The following is a 25,137-nucleotide window of genomic DNA, read 5'->3' as shown; positions in this document are numbered from 1 at the left end:
TTACTGGATTTTCATTCCACCCACCTGATGTGTGTTTACCTGTGCGGCAGTTTCTGTGGCTGTGCCAGACATAGAGGAGCAGCAGGAACAGGCAGAAGCCGATGAATGATAATATTGTACAACACAACATGAAGGTATAACTGCCATGACTGTTGATCACCTGAGGGAAGACATACACAAACACAGTGGGATACTATTTGACGACGCAATGACTCTGCAATCAACGCTGGAAAACAGTGTAGACACTACAGACACAGAAAAATGTCTGACCGATCCAATAATCAGCTGCAGCATCATCTCTCCTGTGCTGGCACTGGTCACCAAGACAGTTGTAGCACAACCTTAAACACACAAGAAATAGAAAGACATTATCTATAGTTAAGGAGAACTAAAATGACTGTTCATCAATAAATACATGAGTAAATACTAGTGCTGCCCTCGAAAGGTTATAGAACTGAATTGATCATGTGACCAATTCTGCTTTACAGTGAGGTTAGTACTACCTACCAATGTAATAGTTAGAATAGTCATTTTACCTTTGTAGTCTAGCATGTCCTCTGTAAAGGCCAGCATGGATGGGAACACGCTGCTGATGCACAGTCCCAAAACGCAGGTACCGATGAAGAGAAACACAGAGCTGGTGGAGAGGATCAACAACAGACTCTGCACAAGTAAGACCCCGACCTGAAAGAAACAGACCAAAAGGCAGTAGGTGAGAGAATGACTTTAACTTAACACTGAACTGAACTACAGCAAACTACAGCCTTCAGCTGCCGAAACCCGGGATCAAACCAGAGACATTTAGATCTTCAGTCTAACGCTCTCCCAACTGAGCTATTTCGGCACAGAAACTAATAACAAAGTGGCGTACAGCCAGAATATAAATCATTCTGAAAAAATGTCAATACATTTTAGGGAATTTCCATTTTCGGTAATTCATGAAGTAGCTCTCGCAATGTTGCCTGGCATCGGACTAGCCTACGTGCTCTATGTGCTATTTGATGCTACTGATGCAATTTGAATCAGCGTTTCTAAACATCAAGGCACTTAGTCCCCAAAATACAGCCTTCAGCTGCCGAAACCCGGGATCGAACCAGGGACATTTAGATCTTCAGTCTAACACTCTCCCAACTGAGCTATTTCGGCACAGAAACTAAAAACAAAGTGGCGTACAACCAGAATATGAATCATTCTGAAAAAATGTCAATACATTTTAGGGAATTTCCATTTTCCGTAATTCATGAAATAGCTCTCGCAATGTTGCCTGGCATCGGACTAGCCTACGTGCTCTATGTGCTATTTGATGCTACTGATGCAATTTGAATCAGCGTTTCTAAACATCAAGGCACTTAGTCCCCAAAATTCAGCCTTCAGCTGCCGAAACCCGGGATCGAACCAGGGACATTTAGATCTTCAGTCTAACGCTCTCCCAAATGAGCTATTTCGGCACAGAAACTAAAAATGAAGTGGCATACAGCCAGAATATGAAACTCAGTGGAATAAAAACAATTCTATGAAGAATTGCTGGACCAGCCACTTTTGTTGTATACATAGAGCCCTGAGGGGTAGCACTTTGGGAAGCAATTGAATGGCATCAGACGGCTTTGAGTCAGATATTTTAACCATCAAGGCACAATGTCCCCAAAACATAGCTTCCAGCTGCCGAAACCCGGGATCGAACCAGGGACATTTAGATCTTCAGTCTAACGCTCTCCCAACTGAGCTATTTCGGCACAGAAACTAAAAACAAAGTGGCGTACAGCCAGAATATAAATCATTCTGAAAAAATGTCAATTCATTTTTGGGAATTTCCATTTTCGGTAATTCATGAAATAGCTCTCGCAATGTTGCCTAGCATCGGACTAGCCTACGTGTTATTTGTTGCTACTGATGCAATTTGAATCAGCGTTTCTAAACATCAAGGCACTTAGTCCCCAAAATACAGCCTTCAGCTGCCGAAACCCAGGATCGAACCAGGGACATTTAGATCTTCAGTCTAACGCTCTCCCAACTGAGCTATTTCGGCACAGAAACTAAAAACAAAGTGGCGTACAGCCAGAATATGAAACTCGGTGGAATAAAAACAATTCTATGAACAATTGCTGGACCAGCCACTTTTGTTGTATACATAGAGCCCTGAGGGGTAGCACTTTGAGAAGCAATTGAATGGCATCAGACGGCTTTGAGTCAGATATTTTAACCATCAAGGCACAATGTCCCCAAAATACAGCTTCCAGCTGCCGAAACCCGGGATCGAACCAGGGACATTTAGATCTTCAGTCTAACGCTCTCCCAACTGAGCTATTTCGGCACAGAAACTAAAAACAAAGTGGCGTACAGCCAGAATATAAATCATTCTGAAAAAATGTCAATACATTTTAGGGAATTTCCATTTTCGGTAATTCATGAAGTAGCTCTCGCAATGTTGCCTGGCATCAGACTAGCCTACGTGCTCTATGTGCTATTTGATGCTACTGATGCAATTTGAATCAGCGTTTCTAAACATCAAGGCACTTAGTCCCCAAAATACAGCCTTCAGCTGCCGAAACCCGGGATCGAACCAGGGACATTTAGATCTTCAGTCTAACGCTCTCCCAACTGAGCTATTTCGGCACAGAAACTAAAAATAAAGTGGTGTACAGCCAGAATATGAAACTCAGTGGAATAAAAACAATTCTATGAACAATTGCTGGAATAGCCACTTTTGTTGTATACATAGAGCCCTGAGGGGTAGCACTTTGGGAAGCAATTGAATGGCATCAGACGGCTTTGAGTCAGATATTTTAACCATCAAGGCACTTAGTCCCCAAAATTCAGCCTTCAGCTGCCGAAACCCGGGATCGAAGCAGGGACATTCATCTCTAACGCTCCCCCAACTGAGCTATTTCGGCACAAGCACAGTGACCCTAGTGGCACTCGGTGGAATAAAAAAAATTCTATGAACAACTGCTGGACATTTCCTGGAACAGCCACTTTTGTTGTATACATAGAGCCCTGAGGGGTAGCACTTTGGGAAGCAATTGAATGGCATCAGACGGCTTTGAGTCAGATATTTTAACCATCAAGGCACAATGTCCCCAAAATACAGCTTCCAGCTGCCGAAACCCGGGATGGAACCAGGGACATTTAGATCTTCAGTCTAACACTCTACCAACTGAGCTATTTCGGCACAGAAACTAAAAACAAAGTGGCGTACAGCCAGAATATGAAACTCAGTGGAATAAAAACAATTCTATGAACAATTGCTGGAATAGCCACTTTTGTTGTATACATAGAGCCCTGAGGGGTAGCACTTTGGGAAGCAATTGAATGGCATCAGACGGCTTTGAGTCAGATATTTTAACCATCAAGGCACAATGTCCCCAAAATACAGCTTCCAGCTGCCAAAACCCGGGATTGAACCAGGGACATTTAGATCTTCAGTCTAACGCTCTCCCAACTGAGCTATTTTGGCACAGAAACTAATAACAAAGTGGCGTACAGCCAGAATATAAATCATTCTGAAAAAATGTCAATACATTTTAGGGAATTTCCATTTTCGGTAATTCATGAAGTAGCTCTCGCAATGTTGCCTGGCATCGGACTAGCCTACGTGCTCAATGTGCTATTTGATGCTACTGATGCAATTTGAATCAGCGTTTCTAAACATCAAGGCACTTAGTCCCCAAAATACAGCCTTCAGCTGCCGAAACCCGGGATCGAACCAGGGACATTTAGATCTTCAGTCTAACGCTCTCCCAACTGAGCTATTTCGGCACAGAAACTAAAAACAAAGTGGCGTACAGCCAGAATATGAAACTCAGTGGAATAAAAACAATTCTATGAACAATTGCTGGACCAGCCACTTTTGTTGTTTACATAGAGCCCTGAGGGGTAGCACTTTGGGAAGCAATTGAATGGCATCAGACAGCTTTGAGTCAGATATTTTAACCATCAAGGCACAATGTCCCCAAAATACAGCTTCCAGCTGCCGAAACCCGGGATCGAACCAGGGACATTTAGATCTTCAGTCTAACGCTCTCCCAACTGAGCTATTTCGGCACAGAAACTAATAACAAAGTGGCGTACAGCCAGAATATAAATCATTCTGAAAAAATGTCAATACATTTTAGGGAATTTCCATTTTCGGTAATTCATGAAGTAGCTCTCGCAATGTTGCCTGGCATCGGACTAGCCTACGTGCTCTATGTGCTATTTGATGCTACTGATGCAATTTGAATCAGCGTTTCTAAACATCAAGGCACTTAGTCCCCAAAATACAGCCTTCAGCTGCCGAAACCCGGGATCGAACCAGGGACATTTAGATCTTCAGTCTAACGCTCTCCCAACTGAGCTATTTCGGCACAGAAACTAAAAATAAAGTGGTGTACAGCCAGAATATGAAACTCAGTGGAATAAAAACAATTCTATGAACAGTTGCTGGAATAGCCACTTTTGTTGTATACATAGAGCCCTGAGGGGTAGCACTTTGGGAAGCAATTGAATGGCATCAGACGGCTTTGAGTCAGATATTTTAACCATCAAGGCACAATGTCCCCAAAATTCAGCCTTCAGCTGCCGAAACCCGGGATCGAAGCAGGGACATTCATCTCTAACGCTCCCCCAACTGAGCTATTTCGGCACAAGCACAGTGACCCTAGTGGCACTCGGTGGAATGAAAAAAATTCTATGAACAACTGCTGGACATTTCCTGGAACAGCCACTTTTGTTGTATACATAGAGCCCTGAGGGGTAGCACTTTGGGAAGCAATTGAATGGCATCAGACGGCTTTGAGTCAGATATTTTAACCATCAAGGCACAATGTCCCCAAAATACAGCTTCAGCTGCCGAAACCCGGGATCGAACCAGGGACATTTAGATCTTCAGTCTAACGCTCTCCCAACTGAGCTATTTTGGCACAGAAACTAATAACAAAGTGGCGTACAGCCAGAATATAAATCATTCTGAAAAAATGTCAATACATTTTAGGGAATTTCCATTTTCGGTAATTCATGAAGTAGCTCTCGCAATGTTGCCTGGCATCGGACTAGCCTACGTGCTCAATGTGCTATTTGATGCTACTGATGCAATTTGAATCAGCGTTTCTAAACATCAAGGCACTTAGTCCCCAAAATACAGCCTTCAGCTGCCGAAACCCGGGATCAAACCAGGGACATTTAGATCTTCAGTCTAACGCTCTCCCAACTGAGCTATTTCGGCACAGAAACTAAAAATAAAGTGGCGTACAGCCAGAATATGAAACTCAGTGGAATAAAAACAATTCTATGAACAATTGCTGGAATAGCCACTTTTGTTGTATACATAGAGCCCTGAGGGGTAGCACTTTGGGAAGCAATTGAATGGCATCAGACGGCTTTGAGTCAGATATTTTAACCATCAAGGCACTTAGTCCCCAAAATTCAGCCTTCAGCTGCCGAAACCCGGGATCGAAGCAGGGACATTCATCTCTAACGCTCCCCCAACTGAGCTATTTCGGCACAAGCACAGTGACCCTAGTGGCACTCGGTGGAATAAAAAAAATTCTATGAACAACTGCTGGACATTTCCTGGAACAGCCACTTTTGTTGTATACATAGAGCCCTGAGGGGTAGCACTTTGGGAAGCAATTGAATGGCATCAGACGGCTTTGAGTCAGATATTTTAACCATCAAGGCACAATGTCCCCAAAATACAGCTTCCAGCTGCCGAAACCCGGGATCGAACCAGGGACATTTAGATCTTCAGTCTAACACTCTACCAACTGAGCTATTTCGGCACAGAAACTAAAAACAAAGTGGCGTACAGCCAGAATATGAAACTCAGTGGAATAAAAACAATTCTATGAACAATTGCTGGAATAGCCACTTTTGTTGTATACATAGAGCCCTGAGGGGTAGCACTTTGGGAAGCAATTGAATGGCATCAGACGGCTTTGAGTCAGATATTTTAACCATCAAGGCACAATGTCCCCAAAATACAGCTTCCAGCTGCCGAAACCCGGGATCGAACCAGGGACATTTAGATCTTCAGTCTAACGCTCTCCCAACTGAGCTATTTCGGCACAGAAACTAATAACAAAGTGGCGTACAGCCAGAATATAAATCATTCTGAAAAAATGTCAATACATTTTAGGGAATTTCCATTTTCGGTAATTCATGAAGTAGCTCTCGCAATGTTGCCTGGCATCGGACTAGCCTACGTGCTCTATGTGCTATTTGATGCTACTGATGCAATTTGAATCAGCGTTTCTAAACATCAAGGCACTTAGTCCCCAAAATACAGCCTTCAGCTGCCGAAACCCGGGATCGAACCAGGGACATTTAGATCTTCAGTCTAACGCTCTCCCAACTGAGCTATTTCGGCACAGAAACTAAAAATAAAGTGGTGTACAGCCAGAATATGAAACTCAGTGGAATAAAAACAATTCTATGAACAGTTGCTGGAATAGCCACTTTTGTTGTATACATAGAGCCCTGAGGGGTAGCACTTTGGGAAGCAATTGAATGGCATCAGACGGCTTTGAGTCAGATATTTTAACCATCAAGGCACAATGTCCCCAAAATTCAGCCTTCAGCTGCCGAAACCCGGGATCGAAGCAGGGACATTCATCTCTAACGCTCCCCCAACTGAGCTATTTCGGCACAAGCACAGTGACCCTAGTGGCACTCGGTGGAATGAAAAAAATTCTATGAACAACTGCTGGACATTTCCTGGAACAGCCACTTTTGTTGTATACATAGAGCCCTGAGGGGTAGCACTTTGGGAAGCAATTGAATGGCATCAGACGGCTTTGAGTCAGATATTTTAACCATCAAGGCACAATGTCCCCAAAATACAGCTTCAGCTGCCGAAACCCGGGATCGAACCAGGGACATTTAGATCTTCAGTCTAACGCTCTCCCAACTGAGCTATTTTGGCACAGAAACTAATAACAAAGTGGCGTACAGCCAGAATATAAATCATTCTGAAAAAATGTCAATACATTTTAGGGAATTTCCATTTTCGGTAATTCATGAAGTAGCTCTCGCAATGTTGCCTGGCATCGGACTAGCCTACGTGCTCAATGTGCTATTTGATGCTACTGATGCAATTTGAATCAGCGTTTCTAAACATCAAGGCACTTAGTCCCCAAAATACAGCCTTCAGCTGCCGAAACCCGGGATCGAACCAGGGACATTTAGATCTTCAGTCTAACGCTCTCCCAACTGAGCTATTTCGGCACAGAAACTAAAAATAAAGTGGTGTACAGCCAGAATATGAAACTCAGTGGAATAAAAACAATTCTATGAACAATTGCTGGAATAGCCACTTTTGTTGTATACATAGAGCCCTGAGGGGTAGCACTTTGGGAAGCAATTGAATGGCATCAGACGGCTTTGAGTCAGATATTTTAACCATCAAGGCACTTAGTCCCCAAAATTCAGCCTTCAGCTGCCGAAACCCGGGATCGAAGCAGGGACATTCATCTCTAACGCTCCCCCAACTGAGCTATTTCGGCACAAGCACAGTGACCCTAGTGGCACTCGGTGGAATAAAAAAAATTCTATGAACAACTGCTGGACATTTCCTGGAACAGCCACTTTTGTTGTATACATAGAGCCCTGAGGGGTAGCACTTTGGGAAGCAATTGAATGGCATCAGACGGCTTTGAGTCAGATATTTTAACCATCAAGGCACAATGTCCCCAAAATACAGCTTCCAGCTGCCGAAACCCGGGATCGAACCAGGGACATTTAGATCTTCAGTCTAACGCTCTCCCAACTGAGCTATTTCGGCACAGAAACTAATAACAAAGTGGCGTACAGCCAGAATATAAATCATTCTGAAAAAATGTCAATACATTTTAGGGAATTTCCATTTTCGGTAATTCATGAAGTAGCTCTCGCAATGTTGCCTGGCATCGGACTAGCCTACGTGCTCTATGTGCTATTTGATGCTACTGATGCAATTTGAATCAGCGTTTCTAAACATCAAGGCACTTAGTCCCCAAAATACAGCCTTCAGCTGCCGAAACCCGGGATCGAACCAGGGACATTTAGATCTTCAGTCTAACGCTCTCCCAACTGAGCTATTTCGGCACAGAAACTAAAAATAAAGTGGTGTACAGCCAGAATATGAAACTCAGTGGAATAAAAACAATTCTATGAACAGTTGCTGGAATAGCCACTTTTGTTGTATACATAGAGCCCTGAGGGGTAGCACTTTGGGAAGCAATTGAATGGCATCAGACGGCTTTGAGTCAGATATTTTAACCATCAAGGCACAATGTCCCCAAAATTCAGCCTTCAGCTGCCGAAACCCGGGATCGAAGCAGGGACATTCATCTCTAACGCTCCCCCAACTGAGCTATTTCGGCACAAGCACAGTGACCCTAGTGGCACTCGGTGGAATGAAAAAAATTCTATGAACAACTGCTGGACATTTCCTGGAACAGCCACTTTTGTTGTATACATAGAGCCCTGAGGGGTAGCACTTTGGGAAGCAATTGAATGGCATCAGACGGCTTTGAGTCAGATATTTTATCCATCAAGGCACAATGTCCCCAAAATACAGCTTCAGCTGCCGAAACCCGGGATCGAACCAGGGACATTTAGATCTTCAGTCTAACGCTCTCCCAACTGAGCTATTTTGGCACAGAAACTAATAACAAAGTGGCGTACAGCCAGAATATAAATCATTCTGAAAAAATGTCAATACATTTTAGGGAATTTCCATTTTCGGTAATTCATGAAGTAGCTCTCGCAATGTTGCCTGGCATCGGACTAGCCTACGTGCTCAATGTGCTATTTGATGCTACTGATGCAATTTGAATCAGCGTTTCTAAACATCAAGGCACTTAGTCCCCAAAATACAGCCTTCAGCTGCCGAAACCCGGGATCGAACCAGGGACATTTAGATCTTCAGTCTAACGCTCTCCCAACTGAGCTATTTCGGCACAGAAACTAAAAATAAAGTGGCGTACAGCCAGAATATGAAACTCAGTGGAATAAAAACAATTCTATGAACAATTGCTGGACCAGCCACTTTTGTTGTTTACATAGAGCCCTGAGGGGTAGCACTTTGGGAAGCAATTGAATGGCATCAGACGGCTTTGAGTCAGATATTTTAACCATCAAGGCACAATGTCCCCAAAATACAGCTTCCAGCTGCCGAAACCCGGGATCGAACCAGGGACATTTAGATCTTCAGTCTAACGCTCTCCCAACTGAGCTATTTCGGCACAGAAACTATAAACAAAGTGGCGTACAGCCAGAATATAAATCATTCTGAAAAATGTCAATACATTTTAGGGAATTTCCATTTTCGGTAATTCATGAAATAGCTCTCGCAATGTTGCCTGGCATCGGACTAGCCTACGTGCTCTATGTGCTATTTGATGCTACTGATGCAATTTGAATCAGCGTTTCTAAACATCAAGGCACTTAGTCCCCAAAATACAGCCTTCAGCTGCCGAAACCCGGGATCGAACCAGGGACATTTAGATCTTCAGTCTAACGCTCTCCCAACTGAGCTATTTCGGCACAGAAACTAAAAATAAAGTGGTGTACAGCCAGAATATGAAACTCAGTGGAATAAAAACAATTCTATGAACAATTGCTGGAATAGCCACTTTTGTTGTATACATAGAGCCCTGAGGGGTAGCACTTTGGGAAGCAATTGAATGGCATCAGACGGCTTTGAGTCAGATATTTTAACCATCAAGGCACAATGTCCCCAAAATTCAGCCTTCAGCTGCCGAAACCCGGGATCGAAGCAGGGACATTCATCTCTAACGCTCCCCCAACTGAGCTATTTCGGCACAAGCACAGTGACCCTAGTGGCACTCGGTGGAATAAAAAAAATTCTATGAACAACTGCTGGACATTTCCTGGAACAGCCACTTTTGTTGTATACATAGAGCCCTGAGGGGTAGCACTTTGGGAAGCAATTGAATGGCATCAGACGGCTTTGAGTCAGATATTTTAACCATCAAGGCACAATGACCCCAAAATACAGCTTCTAGCTGCCGAAACCCGGGATCGAACCAGGGACATTTAGATCTTCAGTCTAACGCTCTCCCAACTGAGCTATTTCGGCACAAAAACTAAAAATAAAGTGGCGTACAGCCAGAATATGAAACTCGGTGGAATAAAAACAATTCTATGAACAATTGCTGGACCAGCCACTTTTGTTGTATACATAGAGCCCTGAGGGGTAGCACTTTGGGAAGCAATTGAATGGCATCAGACGGCTTTGAGTCAGATATTTTAACCATCAAGGCACAATGTCCCCAAAATACAGCTTCTAGCTGCCGAAACCCAGGATCGAACCAGGGACATTTAGATCTTCATTCTAACGCTCTCCCAACTGAGCTATTTCGGCACAAAAACTAAAAATAAAGTGGCTTACAGCCAGAATATGAAACTCGGTGGAATAAAAACAATTCTATGAACAATTGCTGGACCAGCCACTTTTGTTGTATACATAGAGCCCTGAGGGGTAGCACTTTGGGAAGCAATTGAATGGCATCAGACGGCTTTGAGTCAGATATTTTAACCATCAAGGCACAATGTCCCCAAAATACAGCTTCCAGCTGCCGAAACCCGGGATCGAACCAGGGACATTTAGATCTTCAGTCTAACGCTCTCCCAACTGAGCTATTTCGGCACAGAAACTATAAACAAAGTGGCGTACAGCCAGAATATAAATCATTCTGAAAAAATGTCAATACATTTTAGGGAATTTCCATTTTCGGTAATTCATGAAGTAGCTCTCGCAATGTTGCCTGGTATCGGACTAGCCTACGTGCTCTATGTGCTATTTGATGCTACTGATGCAATTTGAATCAGCGTTTCTAAACATCAAGGCACTTAGTCCCCAAAATACAGCCTTCAGCTGCCGAAACCCGGGATCGAACCAGGGACATTTAGATCTTCAGTCTAACGCTCTCCCAACTGAGCTATTTCGGCACAGAAACTAAAAATAAAGTGGCGTACAGCCAGAATATGAAACTCAGTGGAATAAAAACAATTCTATGAACAATTGCTGGACCAGCCACTTTTGTTGTTTACATAGAGCCCTGAGGGGTAGCACTTTGGGAAGCAATTGAATGGCATCAGACGGCTTTGAGTCAGATATTTTAACCATCAAGGCACAATGTCCCCAAAATACAGCTTCCAGCTGCCGAAACCCGGGATCGAACCAGGGACATTTAGATCTTCAGTCTAACGCTCTCCCAACTGAGCTATTTCGGCACAGAAACTATAAACAAAGTGGCGTACAGCCAGAATATAAATCATTCTGAAAAAATGTCAATACATTTTAGGGAATTTCCATTTTCGGTAATTCATGAAATAGCTCTCGCAATGTTGCCTGGCATCGGACTAGCCTACGTGCTCTATGTGCTATTTGATGCTACTGATGCAATTTGAATCAGCGTTTCTAAACATCAAGGCACTTAGTCCCCAAAATACAGCCTTCAGCTGCCGAAACCCGGGATCGAACCAGGGACATTTAGATCTTCAGTCTAACGCTCTCCCAACTGAGCTATTTCGGCACAGAAACTAAAAATAAAGTGGTGTACAGCCAGAATATGAAACTCAGTGGAATAAAAACAATTCTATGAACAATTGCTGGAATAGCCACTTTTGTTGTATACATAGAGCCCTGAGGGGTAGCACTTTGGGAAGCAATTGAATGGCATCAGACGGCTTTGAGTCAGATATTTTAACCATCAAGGCACAATGTCCCCAAAATTCAGCCTTCAGCTGCCGAAACCCGGGATCGAAGCAGGGACATTCATCTCTAACGCTCCCCCAACTGAGCTATTTCGGCACAAGCACAGTGACCCTAGTGGCACTCGGTGGAATAAAAAAAATTCTATGAACAACTGCTGGACATTTCCTGGAACAGCCACTTTTGTTGTATACATAGAGCCCTGAGGGGTAGCACTTTGGGAAGCAATTGAATGGCATCAGACGGCTTTGAGTCAGATATTTTAACCATCAAGGCACAATGACCCCAAAATACAGCTTCTAGCTGCCGAAACCCGGGATCGAACCAGGGACATTTAGATCTTCAGTCTAACGCTCTCCCAACTGAGCTATTTCGGCACAAAAACTAAAAATAAAGTGGCGTACAGCCAGAATATGAAACTCGGTGGAATAAAAACAATTCTATGAACAATTGCTGGACCAGCCACTTTTGTTGTATACATAGAGCCCTGAGGGGTAGCACTTTGGGAAGCAATTGAATGGCATCAGACGGCTTTGAGTCAGATATTTTAACCATCAAGGCACAATGTCCCCAAAATACAGCTTCTAGCTGCCGAAACCCAGGATCGAACCAGGGACATTTAGATCTTCATTCTAACGCTCTCCCAACTGAGCTATTTCGGCACAAAAACTAAAAATAAAGTGGCGTACAGCCAGAATATGAAACTCGGTGGAATAAAAACAATTCTATGAACAATTGCTGGACCAGCCACTTTTGTTGTATACATAGAGCCCTGAGGGGTAGCACTTTGGGAAGCAATTGAATGGCATCAGACGGCTTTGAGTCAGATATTTTAACCATCAAGGCACAATGTCCCCAAAATACAGCTTCCAGCTGCCGAAACCCGGGATCGAACCAGGGACATTTAGATCTTCAGTCTAACGCTCTCCCAACTGAGCTATTTCGGCACAGAAACTATAAACAAAGTGGCGTACAGCCAGAATATAAATCATTCTGAAAAAATGTCAATACATTTTAGGGAATTTCCATTTTCGGTAATTCATGAAGTAGCTCTCGCAATGTTGCCTGGCATCGGACTAGCCTACGTGCTCTATGTGCTATTTGATGCTACTGATGCAATTTGAATCAGCGTTTCTAAACATCAAGGCACTTAGTCCCCAAAATACAGCCTTCAGCTGCCGAAACCCGGGATCGAACCAGGGACATTTAGATCTTCAGTCTAACGCTCTCCCAACTGAGCTATTTCGGCACAGAAACTAAAAATAAAGTGGCGTACAGCCAGAATATGAAACTCAGTGGAATAAAAACAATTCTATGAACAATTGCTGGACCAGCCACTTTTGTTGTTTACATAGAGCCCTGAGGGGTAGCACTTTGGGAAGCAATTGAATGGCATCAGACGGCTTTGAGTCAGATATTTTAACCATCAAGGCACAATGTCCCCAAAATACAGCTTCTAGCTGCCGAAACCCGGGATCGAACCAGGGACATTTAGATCTTCAGTCTAACGCTCTCCCAACTGAGCTATTTCGGCACAAAAACTAAAAATAAAGTGTCGTACAGCCAGAATATGAAACTCGGTGGAATAAAAACAATTCTATGAACAATTGCTGGACCAGCCACTTTTGTTGTATACATAGAGCCCTGAGGGGTAGCACTTTGGGAAGCAATTGAATGGCATCAGACGGCTTTGAGTCAGATATTTTAACCATCAAGGCACAATGTCCCCAAAATTCAGCCTTCAGCTGCCGAAACCCGGGATCGAAGCAGGGACATTCATCTCTAACGCTCCCCCAACTGAGCTATTTCGGCACAAGCACAGTGACCCTAGTGGCACTCGGTGGAATAAAACAAATTCTATGAACAACTGCTGGACATTTCCTGGAACAGCCACTTTTGTTGTATACATAGAGCCCTGAGGGGTAGCACTTTGGGAAGCAATTGAATGGCATCAGACGGCTTTGAGTCAGATATTTTAACCATCAAGGCACAATGTCCCCAAAATACAGCTTCTAGCTGCCGAAACCCGGGATCGAACCAGGGACATTTAGATCTTCAGTCTAACGCTCTCCCAACTGAGCTATTTCGGCACAAAAACTAAAAATAAAGTGGCGTACAGCCAGAATATGAAACTCGGTGGAATAAAAACAATTCTATGAACAATTGCTGGACCAGCCACTTTTGTTGTATGCATAGAGCCCTGAGGGGTAGCACTTTGGGAAGCAATTGAATGGCATCAGACGGCTTTGAGTCAGATATTTTAACCATCAAGGCACAATGTCCCCAAAATACAGCTTCCAGCTGCCGAAACCCGGGATCGAACCAGGGACATTTAGATCTTCAGTCTAACGCTCTCCCAACTGAGCTATTTCGGCACAGAAACTATAAACAAAGTGGCGTACAGCCAGAATATAAATCATTCTGAAAAAATGTCAATACATTTTAGGGAATTTCCATTTTCGGTAATTCATGAAGTAGCTCTCGCAATGTTGCCTGGCATCGGACTAGCCTACGTGCTCTATGTGCTATTTGATGCTACTGATGCAAATTGAATCAGCGTTTCTAAACATCAAGGCACTTAGTCCCCAAAATACAGCCTTCAGCTGCCGAAACCCGGGATCGAACCAGGGACATTTAGATCTTCAGTCTAACACTCTCCCAACTGAGCTATTTCGGCACAGAAACTAAAAACAAAGTGGCGTACAGCCAGAATATGAAACTCAGTGGAATAAAAACAATTCTATGAACAATTGCTGGACCAGCCACTTTTGTTGTTTACATAGAGCCCTGAGGGGTAGCACTTTGGGAAGCAATTGAATGGCATCAGACGGCTTTGAGTCAGATATTTTAACCATCAAGGCACAATGTCCCCAAAATACAGCTTCCAGCTGCCGAAACCCGGGATTGAACCAGGGACATTTAGATCTTCAGTCTAACGCTCTCCCAACTGAGCTATTTCGGCACAGAAACTAATAACAAAGTGGCGTACAGCCAGAATATAAATCATTCTGAAAAAATGTCAATACATTTTAGGGAATTTCCATTTTCGGTAATTCATGAAGTAGCTCTCGCAATGTTGCCTGGCATCGGACTAGCGTACGTGCTCTATGTGCTATTTGATGCTACTGATGCAATTTGAATCAGCGTTTCTAAACATCAAGGCACTTAGTCCCCAAAATACAGCCTTCAGCTGCCGAAACCCGGGATCGAACCAGGGACATTTAGATCTTCAGTCTAACACTCTCCCAACTGAGCTATTTCGGCACAGAAACTAAAAATAAAGTGGCGTACAGCCAGAATATGAAACTCAGTGGAATAAAAACAATTCTATGAACAATTGCTGGACCAGCCACTTTTGTTGTTTACATAGAGCCCTGAGGGGTAGCACTTTGGGAAGCAATTGAATGGCATCAGACGGCTTTGAGTCAGATATTTTAACCATCAAGGCACAATGTCCCCAAAATACAGCTTCCAGCTGCCGAAACCCGGGATCGAACCAGGGACATTTAGATCTTCAGTCTAACGCTCTCCCAACTGAGCTATTTCGGCACAGAAACTAATAAAAAAGTGGCGTACAGCCAGAATATAAATCATTCTGAAAAAAATGTCAATACATTTTAGGGAATTTCCATTTTCGGTAATTCATGAAGTAGCTCTCGCAATGTTGCCTGGCATCGGACTAGCCTACGTGCTCTATGTGCTATTTGATGCTACTGATGCAATTTGAATCAGCGTTTCTAAACATCAAGGCACTTAGTCCCCAAAATACAGCCTTCAGCTGCCGAAACCCGGGATCGAACCAGGGACATTTAGATCTTCAGTCTAACGCTCTCCCAACTGAGCTATTTCGGCACAGAAACTAAAAATAAAGTGGTGTACAGCCAGAATATGAAACTCAGTGGAATAAAAACAATTCTATGAACAATTGCTGGAATAGCCACTTTTGTTGTATACATAGAGCCCTGAGGGGTAGCACTTTGGGAAGCAATTGAATGGCATCAGACGGCTTTGAGTCAGATATTTTAACCATCAAGGCACAATGTCCCCAAAATTCAGCCTTCAGCTGCCGAAACCCGGGATCGAAGCAGGGACATTCATCTCTACCGCTCCCCCAACTGAGCTATTTCGGCACAAGCACAGTGACCCTAGTGGCACTCGGTGGAATAAAAACAATTCTATGAACAATTGCTGGACCAGCCACTTTTGTTGTATACATAGAGCCCTGAGGGGTAGCACTTTGGGAAGCAATTGAATGGCATCAGACGGCTTTGAGTCAGATATTTTAACCATCAAGGCACAATGTCCCCAAAATACAGCTTCTAGCTGCCGAAACCCGGGATCGAACCAGGGACATTTAGATCTTCAGTCTAACGCTCTCCCAACTGAGCTATTTCGGCACAAAAACTAAAAATAAAGTGGCGTACAGCCAGAATATGAAACTCGGTGGAATAAAAACAATTCTATGAACAATTGCTGGACCAGCCACTTTTGTTGTATACACTCGGTTGCCTGGCATCGGACTAGCCTACGTGCTCTATGTGCTATTTGATGCTACTGATGCAATTTGAATCAGCGTTTCTAAACATCAAGGCACTTAGTCCCCAAAATACAGCCTTCAGCTGCCGAAACCCGGGATCAAACCAGGGACATTTAGATCTTCAGTCTAACGCTCTCCCAACTGAGCTATTTCGGCACAGAAACTAAAAATAAAGTGGCGTACAGCCAGAATATGAAACTCAGTGGAATAAAAACAATTCTATGAACAATTGCTGGACCAGCCACTTTTGTTGTTTACATAGAGCCCTGAGGGGTAGCACTTTGGGAAGCAATTGAATGGCATCAGACGGCTTTGAGTCAGATATTTTAACCATCAAGGCACAATGTCCCCAAAATACAGCTTCCAGCTGCCGAAACCCGGGATCGAACCAGGGACATTTAGATCTTCAGTCTAACGCTCTCCCAACTGAGCTATTTCGGCACAGAAACTATAAACAAAGTGGCGTACAGCCAGAATATAAATCATTCTGAAAAAATGTCAATACATTTTAGGGAATTTCCATTTTCGGTAATTCATGAAATAGCTCTCGCAATGTTGCCTGGCATCGGACTAGCCTACGTGCTCTATGTGCTATTTGATGCTACTGATGCAATTTGAATCAGCGTTTCTAAACATCAAGGCACTTAGTCCCCAAAATACAGCCTTCAGCTGCCGAAACCCGGGATCGAACCAGGGACATTTAGATCTTCAGTCTAACGCTCTCCCAACTGAGCTATTTCGGCACAGAAACTAAAAATAAAGTGGTGTACAGCCAGAATATGAAACTCAGTGGAATAAAAACAATTCTATGAACAATTGCTGGAATAGCCACTTTTGTTGTATACATAGAGCCCTGAGGGGTAGCACTTTGGGAAGCAATTGAATGGCATCAGACGGCTTTGAGTCAGATATTTTAACCATCAAGGCACAATGTCCCCAAAATTCAGCCTTCAGCTGCCGAAACCCGGGATCGAAGCAGGGACATTCATCTCTAACGCTCCCCCAACTGAGCTATTTCGGCACAAGCACAGTGACCCTAGTGGCACTCGGTGGAATAAAAAAAATTCTATGAACAACTGCTGGACATTTCCTGGAACAGCCACTTTTGTTGTATACATAGAGCCCTGAGGGGTAGCACTTTGGGAAGCAATTGAATGGCATCAGACGGCTTTGAGTCAGATATTTTAACCATCAAGGCACAATGACCCCAAAATACAGCTTCTAGCTGCCGAAACCCGGGATCGAACCAGGGACATTTAGATCTTCAGTCTAACGCTCTCCCAACTGAGCTATTTCGGCACAAAAACTAAAAATAAAGTGGCGTACAGCCAGAATATGAAACTCGGTGGAATAAAAACAATTCTATGAACAATTGCTGGACCAGCCACTTTTGTTGTATACATAGAGCCCTGAGGGGTAGCACTTTGGGAAGCAATTGAATGGCATCAGACGGCTTTGAGTCAGATATTTTAACCATCAAGGCACAATGTCCCCAAAATACAGCTTCTAGCTGCCGAAACCCAGGATCGAACCAGGGACATTTAGATCTTCATTCTAACGCTCTCCCAACTGAGCTATTTCGGCACAAAAACTAAAAATAAAGTGGCGTACAGCCAGAATATGAAACTCGGTGGAATAAAAACAATTCTATGAACAATTGCTGGACCAGCCACTTTTGTTGTATACATAGAGCCCTGAGGGGTAGCACTTTGGGAAGCAATTGAATGGCATCAGACGGCTTTGAGTCAGATATTTTAACCATCAAGGCACAATGTCCCCAAAATACAGCTTCCAGCTGCCGAAACCCGGGATCGAACCAGGGACATTTAGATCTTCAGTCTAACGCTCTCCCAACTGAGCTATTTCGGCACAGAAACTATAAACAAAGTGGCGTACAGCCAGAATATAAATCATTCTGAAAAAATGTCAATACATTTTAGGGAATTTCCATTTTCGGTAATTCATGAAGTAGCTCTCGCAATGTTGCCTGGCATCGGACTAGCCTACGTGCTCTATGTGCTATTTGATGCTACTGATGCAATTTGAATCAGCGTTTCTAAACATCAAGGCACTTAGTCCCCAAAATACAGCCTTCAGCTGCCGAAACCCGGGATCGAACCAGGGACATTTAGATCTTCAGTCTAACGCTCTCCCAACTGAGCTATTTCGGCACAGAAACTAAAAATAAAGTGGCGTACAGCCAGAATATGAAACTCAGTGGAATAAAAACAATTCTATGAACAATTGCTGGACCAGCCACTTTTGTTGTTTACATAGAGCCCTGAGGGGTAGCACTTTGGGAAGCAATTGAATGGCATCAGACGGCTTTGAGTCAGATATTTTAACCATCAAGGCACAATGTCCCCAAAATACAGCTTCTAGCTGCCGAAACCCGGGATCGAACCAGGGACATTTAGATCTTCAGTCTAACGCTCTCCCAACTGAGCTATTTCGGCACAAAAACTAAAAATAAAGTGTCGTACAGCCAGAATATGAAACTCGGTGGAATAAAAACAATTCTATGAACAATTGCTGGACCAGCCACTTTTGTTGTATACATAGAGCCCTGAGGGGTAGCACTTTGGGAAGCAATTGAATGGCATCAGACGGCTTTGAGTCAGATATTTTAACCATCAAGGCACAATGTCCCCAAAATTCAGCCTTCAGCTGCCGAAACCCGGGATCGAAGCAGGGACATTCATCTCTAACGCTCCCCCAACTGAGCTATTTCGGCACAAGCACAGTGACCCTAGTGGCACTCGGTGGAATAAAACAAATTCTATGAACAACTGCTGGACATTTCCTGGAACAGCCACTTTTGTTGTATACATAGAGCCCTGAGGGGTAGCACTTTGGGAAGCAATTGAATGGCATCAGACGGCTTTGAGTCAGATATTTTAACCATCAAGGCACAATGTCCCCAAAATACAGCTTCTAGCTGCCGAAACCCGGGATCGAACCAGGGACATTTAGATCTTCAGTCTAACGCTCTCCCAACTGAGCTATTTCGGCACAAAAACTAAAAATAAAGTGGCGTACAGCCAGAATATGAAACTCGGTGGAATAAAAACAATTCTATGAACAATTGCTGGACCAGCCACTTTTGTTGTATACACTCGGTTGCCTGGCATCGGACTAGCCTACGTGCTCTATGTGCTATTTGATGCTACTGATGCAATTTGAATCAGCGTTTCTAAACATCAAGGCACTTAGTCCCCAAAATACAGCCTTCAGCTGCCGAAACCCGGGATCGAACCAGGGACATTTAGATCTTCAGTCTAACGCTCTCCCAACTGAGCTATTTCGGCACAGAAACTAAAAATAAAGTGGCGTACAGCCAGAATATGAAACTCAGTGGAATAAAAACAATTCTATGAACAATTGCTGGACCAGCCACTTTTGTTGTTTACATAGAGCCCTGAGGGGTAGCACTTTGGGAAGCAATTGAATGGCATCAGACGGCTTTGAGTCAGATATTTTAACCATCAAGGCACAATGTCCCCAAAATACAGCTTCTAGCTGCCGAAACCCGGGATCGAACCAGGGACATTTAGATCTTCAGTCTAACGCTCTCCCAACTGAGCTATTTCGGCACAAAAACTAAAAATAAAGTGGCGTAAAGCCAGAATATGAAACTCGGTGGAATAAAAACAATTCTATGAACAATTGCTGGACCAGCCACTTTTGTTGTATACATAGAGCCCTGAGGGGTAGCACTTTGGGAAGCAATTGAATGGCATCAGACGGCTTTGAGTCAGATATTTTAACCATCAAGGCACAATGTCCCCAAAATTCAGCCTTCAGCTGCCGAAACCCGGGATCGAAGCAGGGACATTCATCTCTAACGCTCCCCCAACTGAGCTATTTCGGCACAAGCACAGTGACCCTAGTGGCACTCGGTGGAATAAAACAAATTCTATGAACAACTGCTGGACATTTCCTGGAACAGCCACTTTTGTTGTATACATAGAGCCCTGAGGGGTAGCACTTTGGGAAGCAATTGAATGGCATCAGACGGCTTTGAGTCAGATATTTTAACCATCAAGGCACAATGTCATCAAAATACAGCTTCTAGCTGCCGAAACCCGGGATCGAACCAGGGACATTTAGATCTTCAGTCTAACGCTCTCCCAACTGAGCTATTTCGGCACAAAAACTAAAAATAAAGTGGCGTACAGCCAGAATATGAAACTCGGTGGAATAAAAACAATTCTATGAACAATTGCTGGACCAGCCACTTTTGTTGTATACATAGAGCCCTGAGGGGTAGCACTTTGGGAAGCAATTGAATGGCATCAGACGGCTTTGAGTCAGATATTTTAACCATCAAGGCACAATGTCCCCAAAATACAGCTTCCAGCTGCCGAAACCCGGGATCGAACCAGGGACATTTAGATCTTCAGTCTAACGCTCTCCCAACTGAGCTATTTCGGCACAGAAACTATAAACAAAGTGGCGTACAGCCAGAATATAAATCATTCTGAAAAAATGTCAATACATTTTAGGGAATTTCCATTTTCGGTAATTCATGAAGTAGCTCTCGCAATGTTGCCTGGCATCGGACTAGCCTACGTGCTCTATGTGCTATTTGATGCTACTGATGCAATTTGAATCAGCGTTTCTAAACATCAAGGCACTTAGTCCCCAAAATACAGCCTTCAGCTGCCGAAACCCGGGATCGAACCAGGGACATTTAGATCTTCAGTCTAACGCTCTCCCAACTGAGCTATTTCGGCACAGAAACTAAAAATAAAGTGGCGTACAGCCAGAATATGAAACTCAGTGGAATAAAAACAATTCTATGAACAATTGCTGGACCAGCCACTTTTGTTGTTTACATAGAGCCCTGAGGGGTAGCACTTTGGGAAGCAATTGAATGGCATCAGACGGCTTTGAGTCAGATATTTTAACCATCAAGGCACAATGTCCCCAAAATACAGCTTCTAGCTGCCGAAACCCGGGATCGAACCAGGGACATTTAGATCTTCAGTCTAACGCTCTCCCAACTGAGCTATTTCGGCACAAAAACTAAAAATAAAGTGTCGTACAGCCAGAATATGAAACTCGGTGGAATAAAAACAATTCTATGAACAATTGCTGGACCAGCCACTTTTGTTGTATACATAGAGCCCTGAGGGGTAGCACTTTGGGAAGCAATTGAATGGCATCAGACGGCTTTGAGTCAGATATTTTAACCATCAAGGCACAATGTCCCCAAAATTCAGCCTTCAGCTGCCGAAACCCGGGATCGAAGCAGGGACATTCATCTCTAACGCTCCCCCAACTGAGCTATTTCGGCACAAGCACAGTGACCCTAGTGGCACTCGGTGGAATAAAACAAATTCTATGAACAACTGCTGGACATTTCCTGGAACAGCCACTTTTGTTGTATACATAGAGCCCTGAGGGGTAGCACTTTGGGAAGCAATTGAATGGCATCAGACGGCTTTGAGTCAGATATTTTAACCATCAAGGCACAATGTCCCCAAAATACAGCTTCTAGCTGCCGAAACCCGGGATCGAACCAGGGACATTTAGATCTTCAGTCTAACGCTCTCCCAACTGAGCTATTTCGGCACAAAAACTAAAAATAAAGTGGCGTACAGCCAGAATATGAAACTCGGTGGAATAAAAACAATTCTATGAACAATTGCTGGACCAGCCACTTTTGTTGTATACACTCGGTTGCCTGGCATCGGACTAGCCTACGTGCTCTATGTGCTATTTGATGCTACTGATGCAATTTGAATCAGCGTTTCTAAACATCAAGGCACTTAGTCCCCAAAATACAGCCTTCAGCTGCCGAAACCCGGGATCGAACCAGGGACATTTAGATCTTCAGTCTAACGCTCTCCCAACTGAGCTATTTCGGCACAGAAACTAAAAATAAAGTGGCGTACAGCCAGAATATGAAACTCAGTGGAATAAAAACAATTCTATGAACAATTGCTGGACCAGCCACTTTTGTTGTTTACATAGAGCCCTGAGGGGTAGCACTTTGGGAAGCAATTGAATGGCATCAGACGGCTTTGAGTCAGATATTTTAACCATCAAGGCACAATGTCCCCAAAATACAGCTTCTAGCTGCCGAAACCCGGGATCGAACCAGGGACATTTAGATCTTCAGTCTAACGCTCTCCCAACTGAGCTATTTCGGCACAAAAACTAAAAATAAAGTGGCGTAAAGCCAGAATATGAAACTCGGTGGAATAAAAACAATTCTATGAACAATTGCTGGACCAGCCACTTTTGTTGTATACATAGAGCCCTGAGGGGTAGCACTTTGGGAAGCAATTGAATGGCATCAGACGGCTTTGAGTCAGATATTTTAACCATCAAGGCACAATGTCCCCAAAATTCAGCCTTCAGCTGCCGAAACCCGGGATCGAAGCAGGGACATTCATCTCTAACGCTCCCCCAACTGAGCTATTTCGGCACAAGCACAGTGACCCTAGTGGCACTCGGTGGAATAAAACAAATTCTATGAACAACTGCTGGACATTTCCTGGAACAGCCACTTTTGTTGTATACATAGAGCCCTGAGGGGTAGCACTTTGGGAAGCAATTGAATGGCATCAGACGGCTTTGAGTCAGATATTTTAACCATCAAGGCACAATGTCATCAAAATACAGCTTCTAGCTGCCGAAACCCGGGATCGAACCAGGGACATTTAGATCTTCAGTCTAACGCTCTCCCAACTGAGCTATTTCGGCACAAAAACTAAAAATAAAGTGGCGTACAGCCAGAATATGAAACTCGGTGGAATAAAAACAATTCTATGAACAATTGCTGGACCAGCCACTTTTGTTGTATACATAGAGCCCTGAGGGGTAGCACTTTGGGAAGCAATTGAATGGCATCAGACGGCTTTGAGTCAGATATTTTAACCATCAAGGCACAATGTCCCCAAAATACAGCTTCCAGCTGCCGAAACCCGGGATCGAACCAGGGACATTTAGATCTTCAGTCTAACGCTCTCCCAACTGAGCTATTTCGGCACAGAAACTATAAACAAAGTGGCGTACAGCCAGAATATAAATCATTCTGAAAAAATGTCAATACATTTTAGGGAATTTCCATTTTCGGTAATTCATGAAATAGCTCTCGCAATGTTGCCTGGCATCGGACTAGCCTACGTGCTCTATGTGCTATTTGATGCTACTGATGCAATTTGAATCAGCGTTTCTAAACATCAAGGCACTTAGTCCCCAAAATACAGCCTTCAGCTGCCGAAACCCGGGATCGAACCAGGGACATTTAGATCTTCAGTCTAACGCTCTCCCAACTGAGCTATTTCGGCACAGAAACTAAAAATAAAGTGGTGTACAGCCAGAATATGAAACTCAGTGGAATAAAAACAATTCTATGAACAATTGCTGGAATAGCCACTTTTGTTGTATACATAGAGCCCTGAGGGGTAGCACTTTGGGAAGCAATTGAATGGCATCAGACGGCTTTGAGTCAGATATTTTAACCATCAAGGCACAATGTCCCCAAAATTCAGCCTTCAGCTGCCGAAACCCGGGATCGAAGCAGGGACATTCATCTCTAACGCTCCCCCAACTGAGCTATTTCGGCACAAGCACAGTGACCCTAGTGGCACTCGGTGGAATAAAAAAAATTCTATGAACAACTGCTGGACATTTCCTGGAACAGCCACTTTTGTTGTATACATAGAGCCCTGAGGGGTAGCACTTTGGGAAGCAATTGAATGGCATCAGACGGCTTTGAGTCAGATATTTTAACCATCAAGGCACAATGACCCCAAAATACAGCTTCTAGCTGCCGAAACCCGGGATCGAACCAGGGACATTTAGATCTTCAGTCTAACGCTCTCCCAACTGAGCTATTTCGGCACAAAAACTAAAAATAAAGTGGCGTACAGCCAGAATATGAAACTCGGTGGAATAAAAACAATTCTATGAACAATTGCTGGACCAGCCACTTTTGTTGTATACATAGAGCCCTGAGGGGTAGCACTTTGGGAAGCAATTGAATGGCATCAGACGGCTTTGAGTCAGATATTTTAACCATCAAGGCACAATGTCCCCAAAATACAGCTTCTAGCTGCCGAAACCCAGGATCGAACCAGGGACATTTAGATCTTCATTCTAACGCTCTCCCAACTGAGCTATTTCGGCACAAAAACTAAAAATAAAGTGGCGTACAGCCAGAATATGAAACTCGGTGGAATAAAAACAATTCTATGAACAATTGCTGGACCAGCCACTTTTGTTGTATACATAGAGCCCTGAGGGGTAGCACTTTGGGAAGCAATTGAATGGCATCAGACGGCTTTGAGTCAGATATTTTAACCATCAAGGCACAATGTCCCCAAAATACAGCTTCCAGCTGCCGAAACCCGGGATCGAACCAGGGACATTTAGATCTTCAGTCTAACGCTCTCCCAACTGAGCTATTTCGGCACAGAAACTATAAACAAAGTGGCGTACAGCCAGAATATAAATCATTCTGAAAAAATGTCAATACATTTTAGGGAATTTCCATTTTCGGTAATTCATGAAATAGCTCTCGCAATGTTGCCTGGCATCGGACTAGCCTACGTGCTCTATGTGCTATTTGATGCTACTGATGCAATTTGAATCAGCGTTTCTAAACATCAAGGCACTTAGTCCCCAAAATACAGCCTTCAGCTGCCGAAACCCGGGATCGAACCAGGGACATTTAGATCTTCAGTCTAACGCTCTCCCAACTGAGCTATTTCGGCACAGAAACTAAAAATAAAGTGGTGTACAGCCAGAATATGAAACTCAGTGGAATAAAAACAATTCTATGAACAATTGCTGGAATAGCCACTTTTGTTGTATACATAGAGCCCTGAGGGGTAGCACTTTGGGAAGCAATTGAATGGCATCAGACGGCTTTGAGTCAGATATTTTAACC

General features: G+C 43.6%; 1 protein-coding gene across 1 annotated transcript in view; it reads right to left on the bottom strand.

Moving 5' to 3' along the window:
• Positions 1-25,137, bottom strand: part of mfsd4aa (major facilitator superfamily domain containing 4Aa) — a 138,768-nt gene that overhangs the window by 4,099 nt on the left and 109,532 nt on the right. The window contains 3 exon segments of the mRNA XM_079218706.1: positions 40-160; positions 271-341; positions 537-684. Coding sequence (XP_079074832.1) covers positions 40-160; positions 271-341; positions 537-684 — 340 coding nt within the window.

The sequence above is a fragment of the Taurulus bubalis genome (assembly GCF_910589615.1).
Source record: "Taurulus bubalis genome assembly, chromosome: 5".
In the NCBI taxonomy this organism is placed as follows: domain Eukaryota; kingdom Metazoa; phylum Chordata; class Actinopteri; order Perciformes; family Cottidae; genus Taurulus; species Taurulus bubalis.
This window is presented reverse-complemented; position numbering and strand designations above follow the sequence as displayed.